Source organism: Candoia aspera, chromosome 12 (assembly GCF_035149785.1).
Source record: "Candoia aspera isolate rCanAsp1 chromosome 12, rCanAsp1.hap2, whole genome shotgun sequence".
Lineage (NCBI taxonomy): Eukaryota > Metazoa > Chordata > Lepidosauria > Squamata > Boidae > Candoia > Candoia aspera.
In genome coordinates, this window is record NC_086164.1 from 10,769,021 (window position 1) to 10,791,420 (window position 22,400).

General features: G+C 44.7%; 1 protein-coding gene across 3 annotated transcripts; it reads right to left on the minus strand.

The window, feature by feature from the left end:
- Positions 1–1,355: 1,355 nt before the first annotated feature.
- SYTL4 (synaptotagmin like 4) lies at positions 1,356–20,726 on the minus strand. Of its 3 annotated transcripts, none has more exons than XM_063313339.1 (17): positions 20,557–20,726; positions 14,465–14,630; positions 13,853–14,068; positions 12,941–13,050; positions 11,823–11,937; positions 11,201–11,314; positions 10,141–10,246; positions 9,716–9,806; positions 8,804–8,907; positions 8,034–8,120; positions 7,462–7,640; positions 6,987–7,089; positions 6,013–6,174; positions 3,845–3,950; positions 3,464–3,563; positions 2,719–2,927; positions 1,356–1,927 (listed from the first exon to the last, which is right to left on the minus strand). In XM_063313339.1, exons 1-17 carry the CDS (start codon positions 20,588–20,590, stop codon positions 1,785–1,787), a joined length of 2,145 nt encoding a protein of 714 aa, XP_063169409.1. In that variant the 5' UTR covers positions 20,591–20,726; the 3' UTR covers positions 1,356–1,784. The 3 variants fall into 3 exon arrangements, with proteins under 3 accessions (XP_063169409.1, XP_063169408.1, XP_063169410.1); XM_063313338.1 differs by having other exon boundaries at positions 20,554–20,726; XM_063313340.1 differs by lacking the exon at positions 8,034–8,120 and having other exon boundaries at positions 20,554–20,726.
- Between the last annotated feature and the right edge of the window lie 1,674 nt (positions 20,727–22,400).

The window sequence follows — 22,400 nt, forward strand, 5'->3', positions numbered from 1 at the left end:
CTTCAAAGAAAAAAATATTAAGAAGGGGGAGGGTGTTCCTACAAGCTTCCTCTTGACCTCATCAAGCATTAAAGCGGAAATGCTCACTGTGTGCAGACTCAAACAGTGAAAAAATAAAATCAGATTCCACTAAGTTGTTAAATCTCACTGCCTGAATCTTCTTAGACAAACCACCAAAAAAATAAGCATCACAACACAAAATCAAAGAACGTATTTCCAGTATTGTAGATTTAAAAGTCAATGAACAAACTCTTAAATAATGCGGGAAAGGGATCTTGTTTTCTGTCTAAAAGACGTTTTTCAGAGGGTACGATGAACAACCAGGGAAGGTCTGAAATGGGAGCTCTCCAGCAGATCACTTCAGCGGTGATGAGATCCCAGAACATATTGAAGCAATTTACCAGGGTCTACCACCTCCACCCCCCGCATCACCACCGCCAGAGTTGCCCAGATGAGGGGGACTGTAATTTGGCTGCTAGCCCATCTCTATCCCTGACTGCTTTCTGACCCTTTGAGACCACCTCTGCAAGAACAGCAGCAGCAGCAGCAGATGGTTGAAGGTTTGGTGGCCGATGTGAAAAGGTGAAAGGTCCCCTGTGCAAGCACCGAGTCACGTCTGACCCTTTGCGGGGACACTGCTTTTGCAACGTTTTCTTGGCAGACTATAGAGCGGGGTGGTTTGCCACTGCCTTCCCCAGTCATCGCCTTCCCCAGCAAGCTGGGTGCTTTTTACCAACCTTGGAAAGATGGAAGGCTGGGTTGACCTGAGCTGGCTGCCCGAGAGAGAATCCAGCTTCCACTGGGATCAAATTTGGGTCACGGGGAGAGTTTTGGTTGCAATAGTGCTGCCTACCACTCTGCGCCACACGAGGCTGATACAAGATCATAAACAGAGCCCAGCTAGATCAGACTGAAGATCAACTCAATGCTTTAAAATGGAAGAGCACAACATTCCTTGGGTCTGCTTCCTAAAACCAGGATTGAGACCACTGCTGCTTTTGATACCGAAGATAGTAGTCGTCATGATAGATTTGTTTTCCATTCATTTGCCCTGTTTGCCCTTTTAAAACCATCTGTTTAATGAGGTTCTTTTCTGCCCTGGATCCTCCACCATTCCACCTTAATGGGTAATGCAAGGTTTGAGCATTACAAGAGAAAGACTTCTGGCTGTGTCTTTTCTTCATATTCGTGTAATTTTAGACGTCCTTCTTCCCCTCCCCACCCCAGCACTATAACCTTTCCTTGTAAGTGGAAAATGCATGGGTGAATGTGATTAGCCCCTTTCTGCTGCTTTCCAGCTTACAATATCCTTCAAGATGCAGCATTCAGGACATATCCGAGATTTCAAGGCCGGCTGAATTCCTGCAGCCTCTGCAGGATAGATCTGAACTTTATTTCAATGACCCTTTCCTGCTGACTACAGAACAGACAGCAGTGACATTTAAAACAGGATGTAAAAATGCAGCTTACATCCAGAGGGCTTTTAAAAAACAAGAACAGCACAGGAAAGGGAGCGGGAAGGAAAAGGGGAGTGCAGCAAATTAAAAAATTTAAAGGCATTTGAGATGCCGAAAAGTGCTCATGCACCAACAGTTTCAAAAACATTGTGGAACTAAGATTCTCTGAAATAGAAAGGCTGCCCAGAAATGTTCCCTTTAGAAGGAGCCTGTTAGAACAGCTATTGCAAAGCTGGCTGTTTTACGTAAGCTGGACAGCTTTCCAACAGCTTTCCGGATTACCCGCCTCTTCTTTAGACTTGATTGCCCAAGCAAGCAGGGACAAAATTACGGCCTCAGCTTAGTCATGGTGGCACGAAGGGGAAGGATCCCTTCTGCCCAGGATCCTGGGTACTTCCGCATTTTCTGCCAGAGATTTATCTCCTCGCCGGTGGAATCCATCCAGTCTGCTGCCTCGCCATTACTCATTCCTGCAGGAAGCGAAAGAGAAGTTGGTGTCAGCATGCAAATCTAGCAAAGAGGGTAAGATCAGCACCCAGGTGAATTAAATGGGATATTAGGTCTTCTGATCCATCTAGCCCACCACGTTCTTCTCTCACCAGCACCATCTCAAAGGTCTCGCCCATCTCCTTTCGAACAGTTGTGGGACCACCACAACATTGGCCCTGGACCCCTGCAGCCTTCAGGAAAGGCAGAAAGTCAGCCAAGACAGGGCAAACTGGTACTTTACTACTCTCTATTCTGCCTAGACAAGACCTGGATATTTAATACTGATCTTCAAATGAGGTTAACACAGCAGGATTTATTCCATTGGATGTTTCGTTAATTGTCATTGTCTTGCTGTTTGGAGATGCAAATTACAAGTTGGAACATTGGCATTCTATGGTTGAGATCCACTGAAAAGCATCAAAGAGGATCAAGGTGGTATAAGGATGAAGGTACTGGTCTGGCACCAGGGAGACCTGGGTTCTAGTCCATTTTTAGACACAGACGCTGATTGGGTGACTTTGGGCCAGTCCCTTTTCTCAGCCCAACTCACCTCACAAGGTTGTCACTGAGAAAAAAAATGGGACAACAGAGCATATCTACATTGCCTTGAGCTCTTGAAGGAAGCGCAGGATAGAAATCTTTTGTATCAGGTTACAAAAAATCCATTCTAAGTCTGCCAGAGCTCTCAACTTCAGCTCATTTTTTAAAAATTGCCCAATTCAAGATTTCTGTAAGAGTAGTAGAACCTCAACAGATCCTGTTGCTTTCTCACCATTCCCAATTCCAAGCCGGACACCACCCAAGAAATCATTGCTGGACAAAGGCTCCCGGTCCCACACTGTGAGTTCCAGGCAGATGTGGGACAACTCTTCTGCAAAGACGTTATTGTAGACCAAAGTGTGATTATAGTGAGGGTTCAGACTCTTCTTCACCACCGGGGTCTTCCTCTTTGTGGTCCTGTTCCTCAGAGGTAGCAAATATCTGTGGGCAAAGAGGAGTCAGTGCTTATTTGTGAAAGAGGCTCTTACGCTTGGGACTTGCTAAAACTAGCAGACCCGGAACCATGGGGCAGAAGAGAATGCATCCTCTTGAGAATTTCTGCTCCAGTTGCAACACACTGCTAGCACTTAATACCCTGCAGAGAAAATTCTCAATGCTCAGAAAAGGATATTTTACACGGCTTGCAAAGTTCACCCAACCTTTTCCCTAGCAAAAGCAAACTAAAAGCTGTGCAAAGAAACAATCTGCATCATTTGTGAAAGGTCACAGTGCTAGTGTGTGTGTCTTTTTTTAAACTGGAATCAGATTTTTTTTTCCTGTTGAATATTCCAGAGTTTACGCAGCCTGGAGCCAAGGACATTTATTCAACATCTGAGCATGTGCAATGCCAATCTTGACAGTTATATAACTTACATCCAAGCACCCACTATATACAGGTCAACGTTCAAGACAGTCACTCCAATCTCTCATTTTCTTTCTATTCAGCACTCATTCAAAAGCCTCTTCCATTTGCTCACCCCTTGACAAAACTGTCCGATGTCCCACCAGATTTGGCTGCAGTCAAGTTCTTGGCCTCTTTGATCCAGACCTGAAGTTCACCACCTTCTTCCTTTTTGCCTAACAAAAGACCTCGATGAGAAGGGTGAAGAGCAAGAGCCCCAAAATAAAAACATCCAAAATAGTTTCCTTGAACCAGGATAGTATACCAACTAGGGTATAAAGTCTGAGACACAACAAAACTGTCTTCCACAACCAAATATGTCAAGTTTCTATATCTCACGGGGAAGGAAAAGGTTTGTGTTTGATCATCTGGAGCTAATGAGAAACAAAGCATACTGCCACATAGATGGCTTTCATCACATCCAGGGAAAAGCTGTTAAAACATTCCAAGCCCTCACCTTTTTTCCCATTTCCTGCACCAAGATGTTTAGCAGGTGGGATGAACTTCAAGGACACCACTAACTCGCCTTTATACTGAGGAGAGGCAGCAGCATCTGCAAGGTTCTAGAAGAAAAAAGGGCAATGCCATAGATTAACTGCATACCGAGCAATGCCTGAATGTGAGGTTATTGCAACCAATCTAGTACTGGCAGGATTTATTCCTGGAAGGGAAGTTACGTGTGAAATGTAGCAGATGGGATTATTCAAAAGCAGAGCTAAATGGGAGATGACATGGATGGGACATTAAAAGGAGCTGCAAAGGAGTATAAATACTTACCTTAGAAAATGCAAGGAAGGAGTTGTCCAGAATATATACATAATGAATTCTGGCTCTTCAGTGCCAACATCACCATTGGCAGACTGGCTTACACAAACAAAACATACAGAAAACGTCTAAGACAGAACAAACCTCCAATTCATAAAGCCTCCGAGTGGCTTTAAAAACATGGGGAAGATCTACTCCTAAAGAAACTAAAGGCCTGTGGAAACAGAGCAGCCTTGCTTGGCCCCAAAGGATGGTAAAATCTGAGTGAGATGGGCAGTGACTAAATTTGAAATATAAATTAATAAAATAAATAAATAAAATGAGATGCCAGAAAAGAGCCACAGTAGAGCTTCACCCAACCTGGTGTCTACCTCCATACCGCCACTCCCATAATGCCTAGGCTGCATGGGGCTCATGTCTCAGTGGGGGGGAATACGCTGACTCCATGCACACGTTATGCTAAAACTTAGGCGTAGTCATGGCTTGTTAACTAGGCGACATTCTACTAAGCTCTAAGCTACAATTTACAAGCAAGCATAGCCAAGTTACTGCAATGAACCAAGCAACACTCCAATACATATTGCGGTAACTGTGTGGATCCAGGCTGCATGTTGGACAGAAGTCCACAGAAATAAACAGATTACAATAAATGTCTTTTGGTGGCACTGTGGGTATGGGACAGCATGATTCTCCTACTGTTATTTGCTGCTTTTCAAACAAATATAATCAGTTTTCCCGTGTTTGCATTATATCAGTCAGATTATACCTCCCTGGAGATTTTCATATAGTGCATGCAAAGAAAAAAAAAAAACGGAAGGAAGAAAACAATTGATTTTAAAACACACTGGAGCAATTAGAAAGATTTTTAAGTGCCAAAGTCTCTTGTTTGAATTTTGAGTCACAATCAAAACCTGTAACAGTTAATCCAACAGTTAGTCTCTGCAGTGACAAAACTGGTTTGGCCACCACAGGCTAAACATGGCTAACTCTTCCAGCAATCATCATATCCAAATGATCCGAAAAACAAGTCTGAGCATTATGCAAACCGGTCTCTCACGTACAATTGTTCAAATGACTGGACAGAAATGGGCACTTCCAGATGAATTTCCCCTACAGTAGAAATAGCTTGCTCACTTAACCAACACAAAGCACATGTTAGACAGTCCCGTAAATCCTACCACATTTTGTTCTGGTTTTACTATGATTAACCACCCTGGCTGTATCATCACCAAGAGGACTTTTACCAATGTCCATTTAAGGCAGGAGTAGAGGAAACATACAGCTTAGGTGTCTTTTCCTTGGCATTCACTAGATTCCCTGCTTCACTTAATACTTCTAAAAGGATACTTGCAATTATAAACAAATTCAGTGGGAGACTGAAAACACCGGCCTTCACCATCACCATTAGCTCCAAGAACCCAGTGATGGCTATTTGTCAATGTATCCCTAAGCCCAGAAAGAAAGAAAGAGGTAACCAGGAATGGTAGGAAGTATCTTGGAGAGACTAAAAGATGCTAGAGAAACTCATTAGTTTGTCTACTGGGAAACTCTGGGATTGGCCATGCCTCTCATGGCTGCCATTTTATGAGGGTGCCGGGCATACCTTCTCTAAATTCCATGTGTGCCCCTGATCCTAAAAGGCTGCCAAAGCAAGGGCTACTAATATTGTCGTCTCTCTCTCTCTCTCTCTCTCTTTTTTTTAACCAAATCTCACCAAATCAGCAATCACATTTTCTCACCAAATCTGCAGTATCAGAGAACTAGTAACTTTGAAAGTCTATTGCATAAATATCGCCCAGGAACACCTAAGACCCATGTTGCTTTGACACCAAAGAATAGGATCTCTGACACATGACTGACCTTGCCATGCAGGGGGAGACACTCTTCCAACTGGCTGTTGAAGTTCAAGGTGTCCATAGGGACATCCACCTCTCCCAAGAAGTGATTGCGTCCAAAGCGGTCATGATGCCAAACAGAGAACTGTAAGATTCTGGCCAGCAGAAGGGACTTCTTAATCTCATACTGTGAAAAGATGAACCAAGAGGATAGTCTTCACCAGCAACATCTCAAAAACTTGAGCATCTTTTTAAAAGCGAGACAAAAGTTTGACTTGGAAACAAGCTTGTCTTTGTTGCCAGGCAGGTGACATGTATCTTTGCGTAAATCACTGTCCTCTAGATATTGTTGGATTACAAATCCTGGCATCCCAAGTCATTGGCTAGCTAAGGGTAATAGGTTTTGCAGTCCATGGGTTCTGTACTCCTAGTTCACACGTCATCATAAGCCACAGTTTAAGAATGATTTGTCTGACAAAATGCTATCAGCTGGGATTGTGCATGATGCTAAGCAATAAACAAAGCACAGTGGCGGTTTGTTAACCATTGATTCATGCAACACATTAATTCAAAGCGAAACAAACCACACTGTGACTAACATTGTGTGACTCCAGACCCAGATTTCCACCACTGGACATAAATACTGCCACCGTCCCTCTATCAGCACATACAGTGACCAAAAAGGAAAGGAAAAGTCTTCCCATTCCCCTACAGCCCACAAAGCACCTGTCTTGACCCAGTTCCACACAGTCCACACAGCTGGAGCAGCACAAAGCACATATTAGACAGTCCCATAAATCCTATCACATTTTGTTCTGGTTCCACTATGACTAACCACAACCCTGGATTTTCCCACAAACTGACAATCCTTCCATCTCCTAAGGTCCAAGTCTTGGGGGACACATAATCCACCTGGTTCTTCAAAAGCTGGATGCAAAACTGTAAGAGGGAAAGTCTCTGGAAGGGAACGGGAGGAGTCTGACACACACATGCACCGACCTTTAACAACTCGTTGTAAAGGGGATTGACAGTGTTACGCTTGATGGTGGTTTTTCGCTTTCCTTGACGGGACTTGTCTGGCAAAAGGTATGTCTTCACGTAACTGCAAGAGACCAAGAGAGCAGATTCATATCTTGTCTAATGTCTCCCAGTCATTCTGCAGCAGCGCTGTGGAACACACTGCCCTGGTTCACATAAGCCAAAGTTCAATGACTAAATTGTAGCCAGCTACATTCACCTATCATGCTTAGACCGAAAGCATGGTTTACAAACCACAGCAGCGGATTCACACGATGCAAAAGTGAAGAAACTGCAGGACCATCTGGGGCAGCACATTGTCCAAACTTGGTTGCAGGCTGGGCCTAAAAGCCCTTTCTGGCGACACCTGGTCTCGTATCTTCTTTGAAAGGCAGGGGAGTCCCATCCCAGCAACCCTCCCTCATCCACCGCAGCTCCTTGCCCAATGAACACGTACGGGTTGGAGCGCTTCTTGGCTTCATCAGCGTATGCCAGGTGGCGGCACTCCTTCACCTGGATGAAAAGGGCCTGCGTCTTTTCTTCGTAGCTCAAGGAGAACGCAATCTCCCCTGTGACGTTGATGTTGCCAAAGTCACCCGCCCCGCTGTAAATGCTAGCCATGCTTCCCAGGGTGCTCTAAGAAAACCAGGAAGAAACGGAAGAAACAAATGTTCATCGTCTGCTGGAAAACACTCCCTGCGTAATTCTCATCCACGGCACCTGTCAATCAGCTGTTGGCCTCCGCCTTTGTCTCCATCTCTGCCATTTTAAATCCACCGCTTCTTGGAGCAAGGAGCGGTCTTCCAAAGCAGAAGCCAAAGAGCAGAAATGGGCAATCGGCGGCCTGCCAAAAATGGCAAGATTACAGTTCCCGTCAGCTCCAGCCAGCAGTCAGAGATAAGATGGAGCTGGAGTCCAACTTCTAGAGAGCCATTAGAAGCTCACTCCTGTCCTAGGCAGGACATCAGGAGCAGGAACTTCCTCTCCTCTCTCGAGTCCAAGGTGAAAGTTATTAGTAGAGAAACTCACCAAGGACGTGCCGCTGCACAGACTACTTCGGGCTGCCCTTCTCCGATGAATTTCAACTAGGTTGTCTATATCTTCCTCTTCTTCCTCCTAGGAGAAGTCATATACGCACATACGCACCTCTGTAACAGCTGAAGGGACTCCCAACACCCTGTGACTTTCTCAGCCCAACAGCACTTCTTGTGGACCCAAGCAAAGGTTCATGCTACTTTGTTCCCAAGGCATTATGGTGGGTTCACAAGCCACAAAGGCTGGATTCAGAGACTGTTAGGCCTTGATGTGGTTTGTTTAGTTTTGTTATTCAGCTATTCAGGTTTACAGCTTAGCATTATGTATGGCTAGGTCATTCTGCCTTTTTTAATCATCTGAATATTTTTAAAAAGTTTAAAGTTGAGTAAATGTAATCAGTAGCTGAGTTCTTTCATGGCACCAAGCCATGGTTTGTTTTACCTATAACTTGTTAAAGAGGCCCTAAATCAGCCTTCCTCCAACTTGCACCTCTCCAGATGTATGGACTTCAACTCCCAGAATTCCCTGATCAGCGTGGTCCTTGTTAAGAATTCTAGAACTTGAACTCCACACAACTGGAGAAAACAGTTCAAAAATGGTTTCCACACACTCTGATTTGACTAGATACACTAAATGACTAGATACACTAAGCCTACAAACCACATGGAGGCTTCCTACAATGTGTGAGCACAGCCCAGTACTAAAAGCACAGTTCCTCAGGAATGTCCCCACACCTTTGAAATTTCCTCCCTTTCAAAGCTCACCACTTCAACATTGAGGCCTGGGACTGACTTGCTCCTGTCTCCCAGAACTCCACTTTCATTGACAGCACCCTCTGGCCAGAGATCAATCACAGACTTCATGTATTCTGTAGAAAATAAGATAGAATATCAGAGAAACCACTGATTTTAGCTTCATTGAGCTGGGAAGGACATAGACCACCCCTCCAAGCCAGCTCTGTAACTTACAATAATGTTATCTTGCACCTTCAGTGCATCTTCCAAGCAAACATTGGTCACCCTTCTGCCTTTCCAGAAGATAACTAATGGAATGGAATGTGGGAAAGACCTTGGGAGACTAGGTGAAGAGACACTGCCAAGGGAATGGTTAGATAAGAGGCAGCATACCCACAGCTGGATAGTGGGAGGGGCAAGAAGCTCAGAAGGGACCCTCCCTAGTTTCTTGGGCTGTAAAGGAGAGGGCAGGAGCATTGTACTTTCAGACTTGCAAGATTGTCAATGTAGCTTTACAATAAAGTGAAACATCAAGGCCAACATCAATCTTGCAAATCTCTTATCTGACTGTTCCCTTGGCAGTGTCTCTTAGCCCAGTCTCCCAAGGTCTTTCTCACATTCCATTACAGCTAAGCAGCAAAGCTCCAGTCCATCCTAACAATTTGCTTCATGTCCTGAATATACTCCCAATCATGTTAATTGATTGATTTATAAAATGCATGTATCTTTTCAGTCTAATGAGGCTCCAGTTTACACAATTCCTCCCACCCAGTGTTCACTTCAAAACCCTGGGAGATCTGCCTGGTTGTGGAAAAACAACTGACCCAAAACTAACCATAAAAACTGATGGCTGGGTCAGGAGCTGAACACCAGCCTTTGCAATCTAAAGTCCAACCCTCTAACCTACCCAAGCAGAGTTTAAAGCAGTCCTTTCTACCTTACCTGAAGGCCTCTGAATTCTCCTTGGATTTTTTTTGAACAAGATTTCGTTTTCATCAGCTGAAACTGCACCTTGAGACCCTCCAAAGGCTTCCTAGGAAAGAAGAAACCAACCTGATGGGATAGGAGGAGCAGAAGCTGGGTCATGCCTATCCTATGTCGCCAGCTGCAATACAAAGCAAATCTACTGCCCAGAGACACATTCAACCACACACGCACCCTTTGAACAAGTGCAGTTGCAGCTTATTAAGTCCCAGTTAGTGCCTAACTGCCCTTATTCTAGCCAAACAACATGTGCCAGACACTATATCCCAATGCTCAGAGATGGCATCTTGGAAAAAGAGATTTCTGCCTTCCCCAGAACACATGCACACATGCTCCCCAAGGAAGACCACCAGAACTTGCTGTTCAGGCATCAGTAAACATACACTATCTGAATCGGAGTGAGGAGTCTCCCTAGAGCAAATGGGAAGGGCTAGGTTGGAGACCTTGGACCCTGAAGGGCTGAGAGTTTTCATCTTTTCTTGACGAGGGCTGCAAAAACAACAAAACAAAGAGAGATCACAGGATGAATCTCTTAGATCAAACCAAGAAGTCCATCTGGCTCAGCTTCCCAGTTCCCCAGGGGGACCAGATTTTTCCAGCAGAACATCAGTGCTTTCATTCTACCTTGGACATGACTTTCAGCTTCTTGCCATGATTTGTAACCTGCTTCCCCAACACAGTATGATCCCAGGATGGCATTCATTAGAAACGAAATCAAACATGAAGACACAAGATCAAAAACCTAACACCACAACAGGGAAATAATAGAATCTTAAAAAGTAACATTAAAAAAAAAATAGAGAGGACATACAGAGAAGAAAAGCATCACCTCTTCTTTTTCAGCTAGCAAAGCTGACAGAGCCTTCTGGAATAAAAAATCACCATCACTTATAGCAGCAGAGAATTCCATAGCTAAATTGTGAGATGTTTTAAAAATTTATCTTTCAGTTATGGTCTCCCCTAACCTTCCAACCCTCCTGGGCTAGTGCACTAAAACTTAAATCACCTCCAGCCAGCAATAGCCAGCACCCAGTTGAAGAAGGTTTTGCTGGTCTTCTGACAGAAAAAGAAGGGGGAAAGAAAGTTCTCTCTTAAATTTCTTTACCTCCAATTTTTTTGCCCAAATTTATCTCGTAAAAAAATTGGACAGTATTGAAGTAGAGAAGATTGCCACTGTCACATTATAATGCAAGGAAATATTACAGTAGAAACTACCTTTGGAGTTACAGTACTAGCAGGTAGCAGCTCTCCAGAAATTATCAAGAGACACTTAATAGATTAACATTACTTATTACTTATTACTTATGTGAACTCAGTCTATCTATGTTGGGGGAGAATTATGCTCATAATGGCTTTCTGTCTGTCCAACTCCCTTGCTCACTCATGCACCCCTCACTCTTCCTCAACAGATTTAATTGACAAGATTCCTGAGGTCTTTCTGACCTAGATCGAGCAGAAGTGGGACCAGAGACTGGGCGCGAGCCATCCAAACTCATGTTCTCAGTAGATTCCGTGTCACTCTTTGGATCCCGTAGCTCTGAGGAAGCAGAGATCAAGCTGGAAGAAAACAACCTAGTCAGATCAAAAGCAAAAAGAACCCAGTTCATCATGGTCAAGTCCACCCAGTCTGTGCAACTTTATCAGTCAGGGAGCATTCAGAAGGAGAACCAATGCTGCTAACTATCACTCCCAGCATGTCTCACCCTTAGCTGGGGTGGCTGGAAGCTGTCATTTAACCATATCTGGAGACAACTAGGTTGGGGATGGTGGATTTGTAAACCCCTTGATTTTGTTCCAACATCAGCCAGTTTGATAGCTCTGAGAAGTCCAGAAAAGTACAAGAGTAGCCATCTGTTTGTGATCTTTACCACTACTGCTGGTTCTGAAGATACCAAAGAAACTTCCTGCAGCAACAACCGAGCTCTCCATGAATCACCAGCAGATGGACTGACGGTGGCACAGACCTGCTCAACTGTTTGTTCTATGCATTGTGAGTAAGGGTGCAAGAAGCAATGGATCTCAGATAGCACAACCCTCCTGGAGCGACGGAGGGAGGAAGAATCACCTGGGTTCCTTGCATTGCTGCTGAGGACTTTTCGGGGGGGCTCCAGAGCAGCTGTCGGGATCCTTGTGTTGGGCTTTCTGAAGAAGAGCTTGGCTTGCTGTCTCTCTTTTGTTCGCTAAAGGAACAGAGGAAAACAGGCAGAAGCACACAGCACATTAAGTCACTATTTAAATGTGCAGGGCTGAATAAGCCAAAATTGGCTGGGTTCCCACATTGTAAACTGGGATTGAAGGCTTAGTGCAAACCACAATTGGCTGCATTCCCGCAAGACCCTAGGTCAACAGCAAACAAACCACGTCTGAGTCTGCTCACAGAGAACACAACCCTCCAAACCTTCCCACAATTAGAACACAGAAAGTGGAAATAAGGAAGCTAACACCAGTCCCCCCCATTTTCACCAATGACACCCTCTGCATTTGGCAACCTTCTAGGCTGCACACCTCCACTGTGCTAAGCTATGGTTCGTTCCATTATCAGTTACTGAATGAATTATGAGTGGTTGGGTTTGCAGATAGGGGAACACAAAGCCCAGCAAAATAAATATCTGGCTTCCCTCAATGAGTGAACCCAATCCAGTCATATCAGGCAATTCGTTTACTCCTTACATTATTTAGAAACTTGAACTTGCAAGTTTTAAATAGGTCAGATACCTCCCCCAAGATGGGGCTGTGAATGGTCAGCAGGGAGGAGCGCAAGGATGCCATCAATGATGGAGCAAGAAAGAAGAGATGGTCCTGCCTGGAGAGATTCTAACTGGATGGAAATGGTAATTGCCAAATAGGGAATAGGACTAACATCTAGACCAGTGCTTTTCTTGGATGGCTGGGGAATTCTGGGAGTTGAAGTCCACGCATCTTTGAGGGGCCAAGGTTGAGAAACACTGGTCTAGACTGCAAGTGCTGCAAGACCAGATTGCATACAGATTGAATCCAACTGATGGCATCCTGACTCCGGCAGCAGCATCCAAAGGCTTCAGAAAAAAAGAGCATTCAAAGAATTGGCAGGGAGAACTTTAGATAAAGTTCTGAAATTATAACTGCTTAGAATTGGAAAATACTGGACTTTTATTCTAATTAAGAACCAGAGACAGAAAGGGCTTTCAGACAAAGAAGCCCCACCCTGTGGTTTGCGCCGAAGAGACATCCGGATGATGTCACTGCCCGGTCGGGGAGCAAAGCGATGCATCCTTTGATCATAAAACCAGTCCCCGGTGGATTTCTTCAGCTCGCTGCAGAGGGGAAGGGGGGAAGGAGAACAGCAATCATTTCTAAGAATATGAATCCCCACCCCACCCCAAAGGCCATTTGTTTAATTTAAGTGTAACATGTACAGCCTGTGACATGACCATGCAAACACCATGCTGAATAAGATTTAAGCGTAGGATGGAGGACACCTGGTATGGCTGTGGTACATGTGCAAAGGATCTGGGTCTTTTAGTACCGGTAGTCCTCGACTTACGACTGTTCGTTTAACAACAGTCCAAAGTTACAATGGCCTCAAAATGAGTGCTTTACAGCCTGTAAAGCATTACCACTGTCATAAAATGTTGCACACCCCCCCCCACGATCACATGATCGCATTTCAGGTGCTTGGCAACCGGCTTGCATTTACAACCGGTTGCAGCATCCCACTGTCACATGATCGTGTTTTGCGACTTTTTTGCTGTTTTCTGGCAAAAAATGCCCATTAGGGAAGCTGGATTTGCTTAATGACCATTGTGATTCACTTAATGACCCATGAGTTGCTTAACCACCACCATAAAAATGGTCATAAAATTGGGTCCAGTCACATGGTGACTCAACTTACAACCACAATGGCTTACAATGGAAATTCCGGTCCCAACTGTGGCCGTAAGTCGAGGACTGCCTGTACGTTGCAAGTTGAACATGAGCCAACAGCATGATGGAGCAGCTATCCAAAACCAGGCTCAGAAGCTGCCTACTGCTGCATTCAGTCTATCGCATGCCCATTCCTAGACTATACACAACCTCAGCCATAGCGTGCAAAGCCATGCAGGGGAGAAGACTTACGCCTCCTTGGCACAGACTTTGCAGCGCCAGCAGCTGTCAGCACCGTAGAAGCGGCAGTCGCGGCAAACCAGGTGATTGCAACCCCGGCAGATGTTGGCTTTGGGGCTGATCCGGCCCAGGTTCTGCTGGCAGCGGGCACAGGTTCGTTCACTGTACCGCTGGCTGCCCCTCTTGGCCCCTTTCCTCCGGATCTCCAGCAGCTCATTCTTCAGGCGCCTGTTGGGAGGGAGGGCAGAAAGGGAGAAGAGGGAGGGAAGGGGCTGACCTCACCAGGAGAGCAGGCTTGGATCCCCACACAGCTCATCTTATTTGCTCCCGTGACCCAGATGATGGTTGATTTAGCTTGGACGGAAGGAAGAGCCTAAAAATACTGTGCGGGGCTTAGAGGAAGATGACAGTAGGGGCATGGACTGGATCACTCGGCTTACAAAAGGCTCCTCTGAAGGAAAAAGACAGGGCAGACCTACAATAGGAGAGGTTCCTGCACCCAAGGACCATCTACTTCCCATTCAATGTCCTAAACTGAGAATGGCAACACACTCAGGGGTCCCCCTTTCCCCCTTACCAGCCTCAGAGCCTTGGGCAAGGATCCAATGCTGGCCAACTCCTCACCTAATTCTTCTCTCTTCCACTTTCCGCAGTTGTTCATCTCGCTGGAGAACCTGAATGATGAAGTCCCTCTCTGCCTCTGAGAGGAAAGACAGGTCTACCGCCTCCATCACCACCTCTGGCTGGAAACCCACTCCTCTCTCTTGGCTGTGGGCTTGACCTCCCAAATCTAGAAGGAAAGTGAAGAATAAAACATGGGCAGGAAAGACAGAAGTGGTCCATTTAAACCCAGGACATGAGCCAACAGAAACAGCATTTCTGAAGGCAATTAATCCACTGTACCAGTTAAGGCTGTGCCAAAACCTATCTTGCATATTTTCAGAAGTTTTCTTTGCTTTTGTTTTCCCATCTAATTCTCTAGACCACTGTTTCTCAACCTTGGCAACTTGAAGATGGGTGGACTTCAACTCCCAGAATTCCCTAGACAGCCATGGGATTATCCATCATCATCATCAGTTAAAGTAGTATTTATTAAATTATTTTCTTATAATAAATGTTTGGGTGTCAATGAACAGTCTGAAACTTCATAAAACCCTGCTGCAGACGTACAGTAAATGTGAACGTGTATCTTCTCTACCTACTTTTTAGCAGATCTTTTTTCTTCTTTTCTTCTTTTTTCTCCATGCATCAACGGACTTACGTTACGCAGTTACTTGACCATGTCTGTTAATCACAATTCAGTAAAAGACATACATTTTTAAATGTATTAATAAAAACGGCAAGAGCCGTTTTGGTCTAGTGGTTAAGACACCAAGCTAGAAACCAGGAGACTGTTAGTTCTAGTCTCGCCTTAGGCACGAAAGCCGGTTGGGTGACTTTATCAGTTATTTTTCAAATTTTGCCACCAGCCATCTCCCCCAAAGAGAGGGACTCTGGGCAGCTTACAGTAAAACACATTAGAACAATAACCATAAATAACATCTAAAATATAAATAAATATTTGGGCCAGTCCCTGTCTCTCAGCCCTAGGAAGGAAGCAACGGCAAACCACTTCTGAAAAACCTTGCCAAGAAAACGGCAGGGATTTGTCCAGGCAATTTCTGAGAACCGGACACAATTGAACAGATAAATACACATGTACATACAAACATACAACAGCTGAAAATAAATCACTGCATTGCAAAACACCCCTAGCCTGGGTTCCACGCAGCTCTGCCCCAACGGCCTTCCATTTCTTCCCTAAGCAGACATCCACTCTTCTACGGCTGCAGCTCCTGTTCTATCTCTACTGGGGTATTTTGAAGGATTTAAGGCTGTCCACCCTCTATTTCATTAACCTTGTGTTCCCTTTTATCATACCTGTCTTTTCTTTCTCAGGAGCCACATTTCAGTTACATCACCACTATAACTGAGTTTGCTATCAGCCAATATGATCAAAGTGTGCGAACAAGCAAGGGAAACCCCCTTCCAAGAAAATTCAAATATAGCACGGATTGTATTATTTGCTGAAAAAAAAATTAGACTGAGCCAAGGTCCAAGGGACATGAAAGATGAAGTTTCAAAAAAACAGAATCCTGTTCTGCCAGACAACAGCTAGATTATAAACAGCTATTTTGAAGCAAAAACTGGGAGTCTGAGAATTCAAAACTAGTAAAACATTCACGCCCTTGACTATCATTTACAGTACAGGACATTTGATAAAAGGGCACGGGAGAGATTTGTAACATAAGCAAATTAAGTACAGTTGTTATTCATGCAGGAGTATAAAAGGGGTGTCAAGAGGAGTGACCAAGCCAAAATTAGGTACTTTCCAATCCTATGAACTTGATTCCTGTTATCCGCTCAGTCAAAAGCCAAACAAACTGCATTTGACTTAGCAAAGATTTCAAACCCAGCCACTGCATTCTGCCAACCACAGTGCGTGGCTCCCCATAATGTGTGAACCCAGCTATGGCAGACTAGAAATGGGTCTATTACAAGCTTCTTGTTCCAAGCAGACTTAGTAATCCCATCCATGTCTTCCAAGCATTCCTTACTCAAACCATCCAACCAACCTTGGTATTTCTAGCCATGAAATACCAAGATCTTACCAAAAGAAAAAAGAAATCTGGTTCATCTGCATCCACCCCAGTGCTCCACTTCAACTGCCAAGCCACCCATCCCCAAGGAGCCCCCTTCAGGCAGAACTCCTAAGACTCTGGCAGTCAGAATGAGCATGATGGGCCGCATGCTAATGGCTGGCAAACAAGTCAAATGCCCAGACCTGTTGGAGCAGTTCCCAAAGAGATAACAAGCAGTCAAAATATGAATCAGGGACCCTGCCCACCTCAACCCCAAGTCACTGAGAGGCGGAAAAATGAGGTCTAACCAGCTAAGGGAACGTTCTGCTTCTCGCTGAGTCCAAGTTCCTCAGCCGTCTCCAGTTGCATGTTCAAAAACTGTGTGTAGGACCATTATTGGCAGGAGAGGGGAGGGGGGAAGGCTGAAGGTTTAGCATTTGGATGCCCTGCAAGAACCTGAAGTTCATGAATTAGACTCAGGCTTCAAATGACTCTCACAAAGAAGGGACATGCAGCCAGCTAATCCTGCCCCGCAAAGAGCCATACACATTTAGGCATACAAAACTACAGCTGGCTGTCACTCAGAGCACGTTGATAATTTACTTTCCAAACCAAGATGAAGATCAATAAACAGCCTTATCCTGACCCCAAGTTTGAGAGAGTGCTCTTCCAGGAAAGGAAGAATTATAGAATTACTTGGATGTTATAAGGGTTCTAAACTATGTCAAGCTCACTTTCTAAAAGTTTGATGTAGCTTGTTTCACACTCAGGGTCAGCAGACTCACCCTTGAAACAGGATGTTCCACACATTTTAAAACCTGCAATGGCTCAAAATTAAATGTTTTGCACAGTCCTCAACTGTAAGGTGTTTTTTTTTTAAATTCATTTCTTTTCTGCCTTCCTTCTGGTCACCCACAATAACATTTTACCCCCACCCTATCATTAGGTGGACCATTGACTTGAACTTGGCTATCTTCAGTCCTAATCCAACTTCTGAACCCCTACATCCCACATGACACATGTTCATATTTCTTTGTGCATGTCTTTAGGGAAGTGTTTCTCAACCTTGGCAACTTGAAGATGTATGGACTTCATCTCCCAGAATTCCCCAGCCATGGCTGTCTGGGGAATTCTGGGAGTTGAAGTCCACACATCTTCAAGTTGCCAAGGCTGAGAAACCCTGCTTTAAGGTGATTGTATGAGCAAGAAAGAGTCCTAGGGAAACAGGCCAGAAGCCTATTTAATCCAGCATCAGCAGCCCACCATATTATTTGATAACCTACTGGTGCACATCTCCTATGTCCTTATATTTTCCCCTATTGTGGTTTGTTCTGTATGTATATGTGTAAAACGACTACAGCAAGTGGCCTCTGATAGCTTTATCACAGCCTTCAAAACAGTCTAAACTGGAGGTCATCCCCCATTTCCGGCAGTAGCGCATGATCCTTCCTGCCAAGTATAGCACTAGAAGGCCAGCTTAACTTATCATCATCATCAGTGGGTGCTGATACCATCAAGCAACGACAACAGGACTGAGACAGGCAATAACTAGGAAAGCAACATGGCAATCATCAGCAACAAACAGCTCCCTTTCACACTGTTCTGTACAATAGGAACATTCTTAGATACACAGACAGAGTTACTATGAGTTGGACAACTGAACTATGCATAAGTGAGAAGAAATAGGCAGTATAAATTGGAATAATAATACCACCAGCAATGGCAATAAAGCACTGTCCCAGTTTTTGCAATAAACTGGCAGTCACCATGCCCATTTTTCCTACATGTAATACATTTGCAGAATACAAGCATTTGTACCCATCCTCACATATAATTACCCAAGTGATAATTCTGCCTTCAGCATCATATTGGAACTGAACACAAAAGGAGACAACAAAATACATCCAAAGTTCAAGAAGCTATTCTGAACTTGGTCTGAGCTTCCTCTCAACCCCCAGCCCAGAGTGAGCATACAGTACAGTGTTTACCTTTGTACATACACACATTTCCCAGTTCATCCGTCACACGCTTTCTCAGGAAAGGAGGAAGAGCCATAAGAAAATACTCAGCTCTGGTTTCCGAAAGACAAACAGGGCTTGACACTCCAGGAAAGAATCTCCACCTCTTTTTTCTCCACTCTCTAAAAGGGCCAGCACACAAAGGCATCAAATGCACACTCTCAACTCTAAGGAACAAGTCAGTACCAAAAGCTGGAACTAGCTAGGTTTACTAGTTTGGGATACTGAAATGAGCATTGAAGTTTCAAGGCACAAACAGGGCACCTGTGTGGAATTCTGTGATTCCCAACACTACAAACAGGCAAGGCATTAATCAAACAAATTGGCTAGCATTCAATGTGGGTCACCAAGCCACACCACCACCTCTCAAGAAGACAGGTGGTGCAAGAGCAGAAAAAGCCGCATCGAACAGCTCTCTTAACAGAATAGTCCTCCAAAATGCTAAGCTGTGGTTTATTTAACTTTGGTTAAGTAAACAAACCAGAATTGCTTCGGTTCACACAACATGCTAAACCAGAACATTAAGCCACTGTTTGCATTCAACAGCTAGGAGCACACACAGACTGTATTAAGCTACCAACAAGCAACTAGCTAAGCTGTTCTGGCCCTTAACCCTACTGGATTTAATAGCTAGCTAAGCTGTTCTGGCCCTTAACCCTACTGGATTTAACCAGGCTGTGCTGGTGCTCTACTGTAGTGACACTCCAGTCTTGCAGAATATTAAGCAGCATCTCTTGAGCATGCACAAAGTCTCCTCAATTCAAAATGAGCATATGGTACCTGCTTGGGGTCATCTGATACAATTTCTTCCCCTGAACCACACATTTCCAAAGGTATAGCTAACCTGCAATTTTTTTTTCAAGGCGTGTCCCACAGCCAGCCACATTGGACCACATAAATATACTCTAAATAAATTGTACTAAGCCATTACACATTTTGCTTGGCATGGCAAATTCTGCAAATCTAGCCACTGTGCTTCACTAATCATGACTTGTGGCTACGTAACAAGTGATCTCAGTCACATATACCAAAGCAGTGTCAGAGACCAGGCTGAAATTCAATTTCAGGCTGCCGTATACACATACCTCTATGCTTGCATCGTGTGTATAGTTAATGGTGCAATTTGTGGTTATAACGTATAGAGTTATACTCAAGTTTCGACACAAATCCTTGTCTAAATGGAGGCCTGGTATTCCAGTCCGGGAATCAGGATGCATCCCACAATATTTGGAAGGGTGGAGGGAGGCAAAAAGCAACATGGGATTTTTAAAAAGCACTTAAATGCCGGACACTGCTCCCTACAATGACTCCCATGGAAGAAATGCTCAAGTTCTAAGGAAGCTGGTGCATAACTCCCACTGAACCTGTGCCTCTGAGCTTACACAGAGTGCTACCCCCAGCCACCCCACCATGCTGTATCCACCTAGCCTGCTAAGCCTCCCTTTGCTAAATCAACCATCCCAGCCAGAATTCACCCAACAGGCTAGCCACAAACCCCTTGGGCTCAGCTTGCTGCAAAGCCAGGCTGGCACCTGCAGGCCACTCCTTCCAGCCCATTTCAGACCCAAAAGTGAAGAGAAAATCTCCCAGGCACTGTGGGCTCGTTTGGAAAGATACTCTGCACAGGGGACTGATAAACCGAGATCTGGGACTGAAAAACCAGGAACAAGGATGAAGAGTCTTTCTTTCCCTCTTTCTCATAATTTTATACAACATGTTTTAAAAAGAAAATAAAAAGGAAAGCTAATATAAAGTAAGAAAAACAGAGAAATCAGAGAGAAAGCTAAAACTGCAAGAAAGGGGGAAAATCAAAAGAAAAATAGAAGAGAAAGAAAAAAGATACAAAGAAGTGGCTTCCGATCCTCTTTACAGCAGTTAGAAGGACAATTATAAATTTACCTCTTGCCCTACGGTTACAACGTAACTCTCCTTCCTTAAATCTATTCTGTCTAATCATGAAAAACACAAATCATACATTCATTTTTTTTTCCTGTTTCACGCAAAAAGTGTGTAAGGGGAAGGGCGAAGAGATTTTCAGAAGAGGAGGAGGAAGAAACTAGGAGAAGCCACTCACGCCGAGCAAGTTCCTCCTTCGGAAAGTCCTGAGCCATAGCTTCGGGGGCGCAAGAAGGCGGGGAGAGAGGGGGACCCGCGCCCGCCGCCGCGCCCCGGGACTCGCCGGCTCCCAGCCAGGACCTCCGCGCGAGCCCAGCGTAGCCGGAGCAGCCCCGAAACGCGCCGTGACCCGAGGCGGAGTCCCGGCTTAAAGGCGCCGCGCTGCTCTCCAGCAGGCGCGCTGCGCCGCCGCGATCGCTCCGCCGACCCCCTTAACGCCGGGCGCTCTCTTAGTGCCCCCCCCGTCAGCGCTGGTGGTGGTGGTGGGGAGATGCTATTATATTTTACCCATTGAGACGGCTTTGCTGGCCCTCTGTTCGGCTCTTTCCTCTCTGGACTGGAAACCCCTTGGGGACTTTTGGTAAAAATGAAAAAAAAAAATGAACTTGCCATTTATGGTTTTGATGATTAGACAGGATAGATTATGGAAAGGAGAGAGTCGTGATGAAGCTTTAGAGAGGGATTATATAAAATATAATCGTACTTATAACTGCTGTGAAGCTCAGAAGCCACTTCTTTGCATCTTTTCTTCTATTTTTCTTCTTTTTTTTCTTTCTGCGCTTTTAGCTTCTTCTGTTCTCTTTTTCATTTCCTCTGTTCCATTTTAGGTTGTATGAGTTCTTATTACTGCATCAAACACACACAAACTTTTCCCTTCTCACCATCATGATTACTGGAAGCTGGTTTTTTTTTTCTTTTTGGAAAGAGAGGCATGTATTAAATGGGTCATGTTCCCCATCACTAAATAGGCACACCCAAAGGAGCGAAGTCCCCTTGCTTATTTTCTCAATGAAGAGGCAGAAAATTGCACTGCTTTGTGGAGTCCCTGGTGCTCTCTGAGCCTGGTTGTTTGCTTGCAGACGTTTCATTACCCGACTAGGTAACACCATCAGTGCAAGTGTCAGGTTTGCTCCCTTTATATATAGTAGCTTGCCCTGCCAGTGTTCATGGGGATGTGGTTTTCTCCTGGGTAGTTCCCGGATTAGGGCATTGTTTTCTGCTTGTTTGTCTGGCGTTAATCCCTGGCAGGGCAAGCTACTGCATATAAACAGGGAGCAAATCCCACACTCACTTGCACTGATGGTGTTACCTAGTTGGGTCATGGAACGTCTGCAAGCAAACAGCCAAGCTCAGAAAGCACCAAGGACTCCACAGTTCAGCCCTGAACTACCGTACAGTTATTCTCTTCTATTGAATGCAGTGCTCGTGAACTGCCTTAGCCCAACAGGTGCAGCAGAAACAGAGACAAAATTAAATAAATATGTGAATCTAGGATATTGGAAAAGAAATGGTAAATACTAAAGAAACAACTGGGTGTGAGCTATCCCTGACATTTACTAATCCTATCTGTTTTTAAAACAAGAGCTGTGGATGTTAACACAGAGGAAACCCCAAGAGAAGGTACCTTCATGTTCCACTCATAGGTTTCCCAAAGTTGGCGGGGGGGGGGGGGAACTCTGTGCAAATCCAGCCCAGTATCTAAAAAAGGTCTAAAAATCTATTAAAATGTCAGAGCACAACACATACACCAGCTGAAAGAGCAACGCTCAGGGTTCTGCTCTATACTGGATCACAAGCAGGAGGGGAGGAGAGAATCTGCTATACAGTGAAATAACACCACCACCTTTGTCAACTGCAGTGCCACCTCTAGAATAGAACAGGAAGCAGCGGTGGGCTGAGCTGCTCCAAAATGCAAAGATAAGACCATCACTGAAAAGGAATTATAATGTTTAGAGTTCTCCCCAATAAGGCACACCTAACTCAGCAGGAGATAAAGTAGGCGGGGTGATTGGTTTGCAAAGGTCT